Source organism: Cyprinodon variegatus, unplaced genomic scaffold (genome assembly GCF_000732505.1).
Source record: "Cyprinodon variegatus isolate N-32 unplaced genomic scaffold, C_variegatus-1.0 Scaffold686, whole genome shotgun sequence".
NCBI lineage: Eukaryota > Metazoa > Chordata > Actinopteri > Cyprinodontiformes > Cyprinodontidae > Cyprinodon > Cyprinodon variegatus.
The window spans coordinates 143,970-154,467 of record NW_015151139.1 but is presented as its reverse complement, the minus strand read 5'-3'; the positions used below and the strand labels follow the sequence as shown (position 1 = coordinate 154,467).

At 39.8% G+C, this 10,498-nt stretch overlaps 1 protein-coding gene across 1 annotated transcript in view; it reads right to left on the bottom strand.

Moving 5' to 3' along the window:
- The window catches only part of atp10a (ATPase, class V, type 10A), a 70,362-nt gene that overhangs the window by 28,371 nt on the left and 31,493 nt on the right, over positions 1-10,498 (bottom strand). The window contains exon 10 of the mRNA XM_015394456.1: positions 2,608-3,163. Coding sequence (XP_015249942.1) covers positions 2,608-3,163 — 556 coding nt within the window. The remainder of the gene's footprint in view (positions 1-2,607; positions 3,164-10,498) is intronic.

Sequence of the window (10,498 nt, the reverse complement as noted above, 5' to 3'; positions counted from 1 at the left end):
GAGCTCATCTGCCTGTGTTTCCTGGACGGGGCCGCCTTTTACAGTTACCTTTTTGTATCTCTTTTTCTGTCTCCTTGAAGCCCAGTCGGCCTCAGCAGATGGCTGCTCACACCGAGCCTGGTTCTGATGAAGGTTTCTTCCTGTTAAAGGAGCTTTTTCTCTCCGCTGTCAATACAAGCATGCTTAAGAAACAATTTGACTGTATGGTCTGGTGAACTGTAAAGTGCCTTCAGATGACACGTGTTGTGAATTGGCACTATATGTGTAAATAAACTGAATCCAATGGAATTGACGGCACTAATCCTCACTTTTTAACCCCTTGAGACCCGCCTGTGCACCCAGTTGTGTATATCTCCAAACAGCGCATATGTAACTTTTGCTAATATAGACATTTTACACACAGTTAGAATTTAGAGTTTAGATTGTCCAAAATTAATCCGCTGACTTTTTATGGACACAGAGAGCAACAAATTACAAATAGGAAACATAATGTGGACTGATTATTAGATAAATATGAAAAAGCGGCAACTCCATACTTATGGTGGTCCTGAAGCCATATTTTAAGTCCAATCTTCGATTGTTTATATTCTGCTTTACGATAACGGTCTATTAATTAAAAGTAATCCGGGATATTTGTAATAAAAACATTCCACAATGGGAGAATGGCCACATGAAGTTAATATTTTGCCATCAAAAAATGTTACTCCTCAAAGCTAAAGCTACACATCTTGCTTTCCTAAACATTTTTCTTCAGTGCTGTCCCAAATCTGACTTTGGGACAACTCCAAGTAAAAGTAACCCTTCCAGCCTGTAAGCCCAAAGTTAAAGAATATTCTCTGAGTCTCTCCTTAACTGCTGAATACCAGCGTGTTACCAACACATCTATTTATATAATCTATCTGTTATAGTCTAACTGGAGAGCTCGACTTCAGATGCGAAAGTTAAATATTTAACGAGGGCTGACACTAGTCTCTCCAAGCATGTGTAGCGAAATGTCTGGTTACTATGGGCACAGATCTAGTAGAAAAATTCCCCCAAAAATCCTTACTGGTTCCTTTTGTGCTTGGAATACCAACAACCTGTTGTTCCTTTACCATTAGAATATAAAGGAGTGCTTTGATTATGCAACGAGGAAAGATGACGCAGAAAAGGAAGTTTATCTGAGGAAGGCAGCAGAGTTCAGTCTTTAGTCTTTGAGTTTAGCAGCAAAAACAGCAAGTTCTTACATAACCTGTGGTCTTGTTTGTTTAAATGGAAAGGAGTTGAGTTTAGGTAAGAGGTGGTTCTGAACTTTTAAGGCCCAAGGCGGGTCAGAGAACGGAAGTGAGGAAATATTATATTAGGTATGAAAAGAAAGAATCTCACTTATGTGGTGTTGCGAAACGGCTGAGGTGGATCTAATCTGCAGTAGTTTGACTGAGAGTCAGAAACTAATAAATATAATACTGACGCGTTCTGTCTTTTTGTAGTTACAAGAGTTCAGCTTAGAAAAGAAAAGAGGATTTAGACTCTCTTTCTTATAATGTTTCCATCTATTTCACTTGATACACATGTATTTCTCCCCAAATCACGGGGGGGAAAAAGAAGTCTGTTGGAGGTATGATCTAAAACTCACTGGAATTCGGCCATTTTGAGTCAATTTTTCATTTTTTGCTCATGTCAAACTTTCTAAACTTCTAGGGATTTTGAGCCTTAAGTAACAAACCAAGAGAAACTCGTGTGGAATCAGTGGACATAACCTGGACAGGGTGTGAAGAAGCCATCTATGCTAAGAAAGAAAACCCAACCTTAAACAGAGGGGGTGGACTCAGGTTTCAGATCTCAAAACCCTAAAACGCAGTGATAGTCGATTTCTTACCGCTATCATCTCAATGCTCCTCACCATGCAGGAGAAAAAAAAAAAACAGCTCGTCTGCAGCCAGACTATCAATTCCCCTTAGTGCCCCCCTTTCAGAGGCATAAACCAGTATCTGGCATTGTAGGCTGACAAAGAACCCAAAACGACTCCCCTTTCCTAAGGGGCTGACCCATTCTTCTGGTTCAATTTGCATGTTTTCTAAGCCAAAACATTTTTTGGGCTACGATATAAAGCTTTAAACTGGGCGCAAATTTTTGGTTCTGAAAAAGCTTCCTAAATGGGAAGAGAAACATCTTCGTACTTGGAAAAAAAGTCCAGGGTCTTATTTTAACTTTGTGGACAGAACAAGTAATAGCCAAGCAATCCACATGTCTGGACTCTATAGAGTAGCGAGATTTACATATGTGCTACATCATCACTGAACACCAACAGTACAACATGGCGGCAGCAGTATCATGCTGAGGGAGGTCCTATTATACAGGAGAAATGGATAAAGCTAACCAATCAGAGTTGACGGAAGAGGCTGAATCCTTGGAGATAGGTATTCAGAGGCAGCAAACTAAGTTTTCACCTTCATGCAGAAAACAACTCTTAACATACAACCACAGCTTTAAGGCAAAACCTTATTCCTAAAGCACCAAGAGCCTGGCTGAGGTTGAAGAACACAGTGAGAAGAAGATTATCATCCAAATCAGATTAAGTAGTATAAAAATGACAATAAAAGCAGCAGGAAGTGATGATTTCCCTACCCGTTTCAGAGGGTTTGATGAGGTCCATGATGACGGAGTCTGCTCCTTTGGTATAAACCGTGATCTGATCAGTGAGCGGGTGTCTCACCACCACCGACATACGTTTCCTGGTGGAGTCGAAGCCCAGTGTGTGCAGCAGCTCGAAATTCAGCTTCCCCAAGTGAGGCAGCTCCACCGTAACCTGGTCAGGGAGGCGCCCAACCAGGGAGCACTTGTAAGCCCTGGCTGCGTAGACCAACGCAGCCTCATCAGGCGACTCCGCCTCGTAGCGCAGCTCTCCTTCCTCAGGGTTCCCAGAGGTTTTTCCGTCGTAGGAGGGTGGATCGATGGTGAAGGTGTGCTCCAAGGTGCCGGAGAGCTGCTCCTCGTTTAGTTTGGTTAGCGTGCTCTCAGCTGAAGGAGACGGAAGCAAGCTGGAGCATCCCTTGTTGGAGGAGCGGTTCAGACTTGATGAGCTGCTGCTGTTGGAGCCCGAGGTCAGGCGGCTGGGGGTGAAGCGTTTGATGAAGTCTTCAATGGTCTTAACTGGGGACTTCAGTTCAAACCTTGTTCGGACCTTGAAGAGACAAAACAGGACATTAAAAAAGTGGCCTGAATTTCACACTCGCACAGCTGAAGTATTCATACCTTTAAACTATAAAGGGTCAAGGAGACAGTTTTAGAGATATTTAAAGGACAATTGGCTTATAAAACAATAGTCAAGGCTTTGGAAGTTTCACACAGAACCATTTGATCCCCTACCAGGAAATCAAGAAGCTCAACTGCAACAAGAACATGATCTTCTCATCTATCTACAGTCTTTGCCAGTGGTCACGGATTAGTGGACCGAGGTCACAGATTAGCGGACCGAGGTCCAGATCCGGACCCACCTACTGGCTAGTTCGGACCCAACCTGGTTTCAAACATTTATAAATTACCGCGTGTTGTCCGACGACAGTGTCTAACTTCACTTGCGCCGCTTCTCCTGTTAACATGGTAAAGCCCTACAAAGCATTGAGGCCCAGGCTGCACGTGATACAAACTATCCAATGAGCTGCTTTCAGTCTGGGTTGCTGCTGCTGCTACTTATAGACACAGCAGGCAAACCTGTGGCAAGCCGAGCGATGGGAAAGAAGTAGAAGATGATGAGAAAAAGAGAGCAGAGAAAGTTTGGACTGCTGGGAGAACAGCAGTGAACTGGTGAGAGAAAAGTGAAATGGCGTGCTCAAAGATGATCCTGAAAATGTTGAGTATGTTTGGCTCATTCTACTGCTGTGAAACAGGGTTCTCCATCATGAACTTAATCAAAAATAAATATGGACCCAGACTCAAAATGAGCACCTTGATTATGCTTTAGAATGGCTTTGTCACCATTCAAACCCAGGTTTAAAGCCTAAAGCCCACTGCTCTCATTAAGCAATAAAAAAGGGAAAAATCAAATAAAAAACTCAGTTCAGGCGTTTTATAAAATATGTGAATCAGGAAATTGGCTAAATACCAAACTGAACTCTACTTTAAAAAACACTTTCCATTTTAAAATGGAAAAATTATCTTTTTTTTATAGATGTTTTTTTTTTATTTAAACACTCAATGTATAACATGGATGCATTAAAAAACACATTTTATTTCAATGTTAAATTCTGTTTAAAGTAACAGATTATAATTAAAAATGTCTCCTTACCTTTACTGGTTTATGATTTTCTTTATTCAGACTCTGCTGATTTTTTACTTTTTACCCCTGATCTATGCTAACTTATCTATGCTGGGTTGTGGGATAGAGCCTTAAACATCATGTGGTCTTTTTAAAAGAAACCACCAATTCGACAAATGTATAGAAAAGGGTAAACTGACTAATAAATAAAGTTTAAGGCAGAGTCGTGAATCATTTTATGTGGAGGAAAACACAAATATATCACCCTGTTCACAACACCTCTAGGGCAAACCATGGAAGCAGCAGCATGATGCTGTGGAGATGCATTGCCAGGTTCGGATCAGGCACAATTCAGGACAAAGCAGAGCAGAAGGAAGCTGGAAGGCCAGAGCAGCAAAAATGTCTCGTAAGTGAAAACTTGTTTGTGAAAAGTAAAAAAGTGAAGCCTCACTCGGGCAAGCAGACGTGACACAGCAGACATTCATGAGCTGCATTAACTTCAATGCACAAACCATATTTGCAGCGTTGTCTGTAACAACCACAGGGTGTTTGCTGGTCAGCCCCCATTTGTTAATGTCTTCAGTCAACCTATTGGCTATATTTGCTGATTTGCAGCTTGAAGTAATCTTAAGTGCATCTTTCCTGCTCATTTGAATGTGAACGTCACAAACGTCACTATAAAATGAATCGATCTCATTCCCTAGACATCAATTTTGCAAAAATGTAAAGCAATTGATTCAAAATTGATTAAATCGATTTTATTTTACCCAGCCCTAATAGAAAGATGCTAGCATGTGGGTGGTGACCTAGTGGTTAGATCAGGGGTCTTCAATGTTTTCCAGGTCAAGGACCCCCAAACTGATGGTGATATGGAGCAGGGACCCCCTAATTATATATATTGTATGCAATTGTGTTATATCAAACTGGTTCTATAGTCTTGCTATTACAGATGGAGTCGTGTAATGAATATTCCTGGGATCATTAAAGTATTTCTGATTGTGATTCCTGGTTGATGGGACAGGTGTTGTGAATGAAATGGTGCCCAGCTTGAAAGAGCTCCTGTGTGTCACTGAATGTGTGCATTGATGACTGAAGGACATCTTCTGCCTCCATTTATCTGTTTACTAAAGTGTGTTGAATTCATGTTAACGTGGATTTAAAGACATTTCAATTAGGGGGGAAAATTGCAGGGGGGAATATGAAAAAAAGTCTAATCAACCAAAACTTTGCGATCCCAATCCAGTACCTCTGTGGACCCCCTAGGTGGACCCCTGTTGAAGACCTTCGGGTTAGAGCATGGGCTTGCAGGTCCTGAGTTCAAGTCCCACACATTTCATGGACTGCCACTCTTGGTCCCTGAGCAAGACCATAAAGGCCACACTGCTCCCCGGGCGCCAGACAATGGCAGCCCACTGCTCCCCAAGGGGATGGGGTTAAATGCAGAGAGTTAACTTCGTTCACTGTACTTGTGACAGAGTAATGACAATAAAAATATATAAATAAAAAAATAAAAAAAGGTGAAATAGGATGGTAGTAATGCTTTTGTAAGCTAATGAGCTTCATGGAGCCACGTTTGAACACGTCTATGGTAACAACCAGAACCTCCTGTTTAAAGGCACTACTAGTCTGACATCATGTTAGAGCGACATACCCTGTCTTTTAATGATAGTTTTACATCTCTGCATATTCAAAATCAGAAGTGTTTCACATATTTTATTGATCTTTCTATTCAATAATATAACAAGTTCCTGTTTTGTTAAATAGGAATGTTGTTAAAAAAGATTTTGCTCTTAATGCCATGGAAACAATCTACGCATAAAAAAGAAAACTCAGACTTTTGAGAAAATGGTGGATGATATCAAAGTTAGATTAATTCACTATTTAATAATCTATTTATTAAAGACAGACAATTTAAAATATTTTTGTGCCGTTTTTAAAGGACTCTGTTGAATGAAACAAATTTATGTATGGGTGGTAAAAAAGATCATATGAAGAACAATTTTGATTATTATGCAATTTCAGTTTAAAGCACATAGGACGTTACAATGAATCTTCACTCTCCCATTTTCTATAGCATTAAATTTGGTATGGTTCTTTTAAATTTGTGAAGCAAAACGTCACATAAACCATTTTCTATTTCTTTCACCATGTCACGATATAACATTAGCACCACGCTAACTGTTTGGCTTGTTTTTCACAAAAACATAACCTAAAGAAGCAACCCTGCACTCTCTACAAATACTAACCAAATCACAACAGTCTGGACTTTCTAAGTGCTGAAGATGAGAAATGCACCAAAGCTTTTTGGCCAGAGAAGATCTGCAGTGACATGCAGGTCAAACTAAAGATTGAGCTCAAAACCATCTCAAGTTCATCCAAATCAGAACTGGAAATTATCTTTTTTTTTTTTTTTTTAAACTTAAATCTGTCAGTCTTAACTCATCCATAGGTGCGACATTTTACTAAAAAGAACATGCACATGGTTTCTGCTAGCCAACACGTTTAAGACCTTTATATGTTCACACATACATAAAGACTGCATGCTTCTTTGCAGTCCAACGTAAGCAGTTTTCCCTCATGTAATCCATATATGAGGATCAGCAAGGAGAGCAAACATTGGACTCATTTCAGGAGTCTGGGAGAAAAGTTTGATGGAGGAAAATGGGCTGGGCTATCAGGTTTTTACACTGAGCCTTAAAGTTCAGAGCTGCTGGCATTCTCTGCCAGGAAAAGCTGCTGCTCTGTGGGGTACATTTACAGGTTCTGCTCAAACATCTAGATCTAAACATACTGCTACACAGTCTGTTAGGGGAGCAATGAAAAGAAACAATGAATGATTGTGAGAAAAGTGAAAGGAGCCCCACTGGAACAAAAGGAAACCATACCGATCTTAAGAATGAAACTATTGTGACTCAAAACAAAAATGCTTCAGCATTAAGAGTAAAAGGTCCGTTTGGATGAATGCTGATGAAGGCCATTTGTCTTTTGAAGGTGAGCACCACCTTAGAGGTCTTTGTCCCTACCCGATCTGTCCCGGAAGCACGATCTGCTCTGCGCCATAACCTCATTTGCACATCAAGATATACATCCGGATGGCCCTCGATTTTTATTTGTTAAAAAGACCTGAATGACGTTTTTTCCCTCCCCCAAAATAGTAAACATACTAAACTATGATGTGTTAAATGTTAATAATGAATATCCTCAGAAAATAAATGTCTTAGAATCCTTTCTGTTTTATCACTTGTCTCTGCACCGGAAATGCGATCCGACGCTACTTTTGGGAGCTAACGTTTTCGGCTTTGGATTTAAACATAAATCTAGTCTTTTGAGTTTTATGGTTTTTTTTCCGTGTTAAAATTACGGTATATAGTGCGTAACCTGAACAAAGAAACAATTAAAATGCAGATAAACAGCATGTCTGATGTAGTCAGAGAAGCAGTTTAACGCAGAAAATGTAAAAAGCATCACAACTACCTCACAAAAGTAATGACATTTTTTTTTTAAAGATGAGTATTAGCATTCTTTAGAGAGTTAAGGATAGAAATAGGTAATTTTAGTACCATAATTACACTATTTATGGAAACCCGGATGTATATCTGTTTGCACATGAGCAGGACGGATCATGCTTCTGGGACGGATCTGGTAGTGACAGTCTTGTTCACTGCAATAATCTTCAAGACTCAAAGTCCATCTCTGCTAAATCAGAGAGCTAAGAACCAATGCTTACTGACGTTTTCACTACTATGCTGTTATGGGATAAGAGACCACCTAATTTGCACAGGCTAAAGTCAGTCCGGTGCATGGCTTTTCTTTTTTGGCCTGATGCAAAGTGCTGCAACCAAACCTCTTTCTTGTGGAATTATTTTATAGATCGCTCTGTGAGCGTACCACAACTGCGCTGAGGCGGATGTAAGTGAACACATCGAATTTAATGATTTAGGGTTCCCAGTGTAAACTTATTCATGCTAGAAAATTGAGGAACCAGTAGGTATATAGGCGATGAAACTCCTCTCCTCTTTACATGATTTAATTTTACATGAAGATGGTTCTCTTAACTTGCATTAACTACATTTTCCATCCAGTGCATAAAAATCACTTTTTTTTTTATAAGACCAAAATGTAAAGAAATTACTGATCTATGGCTCTTGAAACGGGTTTGGTTGCAATTAACAAAACAAATTGCTCACAATTTGTGATTTTAAGCTGTCTTTAATCTTCATCATCCATTCCAGATTAAACCAGCTATTACAAAACACGAAACAAACAAAACCAAAAAAAAATAAATGTCTCACTACAATTGTTCGGTTTCATGTGTATAAGAAAAAAAAAAAAAAAAGGGATAATTAGCAATTGATAATTAGCATGTTGCTATAAGTCCAGCAGTGCTGATACCACTAGATCACCACTGTGATGTTTGTAGCACAACAGGCTAGTTAAACAAGGTGAAACTAGCATTTAATCAGTGCTACGTTACAGTCAGCTGCTCACAGACATAATGGCACCTGTGGTTTGCCAACTGCAATTTTAAAAAATTTAAAAAGTTTTTAGTTTCTCCATCATCTTCATCCATATTTCTCATGACTGAACGTACGTCCAAACATCCATATTCATCTTTTTTGCAAGCAAGAGGCAAGTTCAGGAACTTTTTTCAGCCAGCTGAGCAGCAGTGGGTAACAATAGACTGAAGTTCAACTACTCTTTTCCCAATACGGCCAGAGAAAAACTTTGAACTTGATACCCATCAGCCTGCTTCTTGATACAGAGCAAGTTAACAACTAGGGTTTTTAAGTATTTTATTAAAATAAATCAGTAATTCAATAGATTCCTATTAAATTTAAACTGTATTACAGTTTAACTCAATCTTGGATTTAACTTCTAATTTCACCTTAAGTAATGTTTAGTAATAATATTCACCAGACATTGCTGCACTGGTAAAAAAGGGCCGCCTCTGGCTAAAATGATTCAGCTGGTCCTTCATTTCGGGGTGATGCCGCAGGGCGTACAATAACAAAGAGGGTGACTCATTCCTCGGACTCTTGACAGCAGGAGCCACGGCTCTCACAAACACAAAAGAATAAATCTTTCGATAGCTGGGTTAGCAGCAAGGGCATCATAAAATGTGAACAACTGCACAGGGATCAACAAATCAAAACAATAAAAACAAGTGGAAGTAAAAACTGGAAGAAGGCCGTATCAAAGCTGGGGATTTTGTGCAGGTTTTATTCTTTTCCTTCATCTAAAGCGATAACCTTGAAGGACAAACAGTCCCACATGAATAATCGGTCACTTTGCACAGTTTAATCGCAGCGGCTCCATCGCTCTGGAGGACAGGGGGTGTGGGATGGGAGGGGGGAGCTGCTGCATGTGGAGTGAGGTGTGGGGAGGATATCACCTCGGAACAGGACAACCACACCCAAGCTCACACAGGAGGAAAACAAAACTCGGATACAGACTCTGCACATCAAAGACGCAGTGAGAGGTACGTGCAAACAGACATTTGGCTCTACTTTGGATGCTTTGAGGAAAATGAAACTTGAGCTGAATTTCGTGATGGATGACTGAGACATTGTAACCTTTATTAATATGTTTCCTCTCATTTCTGCATATAGTTATTGTTTGAATCAATTTTTTTCTGTGTAAAAGACCAATCCCAATTACTGAATCAGGCGTCAGCCAATAAAAAGAAGACCTGATGAAATGGGACTTTTTATATGTCTTTATTTCATCAAAGCGCACCAGTTGTGAGAAGCTGCAGCTGTACCTACCGCTGTAGCTCTACAGTGTTTGGCCCTCTCAGACAAGGAACAATGTGCGCACTGCTGCCCTATTAAATAAATGTGAATACCTCAGCTGCTGCAAGAAGCAGAAGGCAAGAGCTTGGAGAAAGCAGGCTGTCCTCCCTCCGTTCTGACAGCGGCGGCCAGAGGAAGGAATGCAGCTAATATGATAGCGCAGCTTAACTAGCTATTTAGTAACAATAATATTTTTTCTTGAAACGAACAAGCTTCCTTTAGCATCAAGTATTATGAAACATACCACTGTTACTGAGGCAGAAAGCTTGCGTATTTGATTAGTTTTAATTAAAAGGGGAATGTACACAATGTCCTTTAGTACACTCCTTCGTATTTTTGTTCAAACTTGTTTGTGTTGCTTAATAATGCATAAAATGTTTTAAATTGGGGCATGGCAATTGTAAATTAAACATGCTCAAAATTTCTCGACATATGCCAACGAATGCCATAAGTGGGTCATAAGTTACAG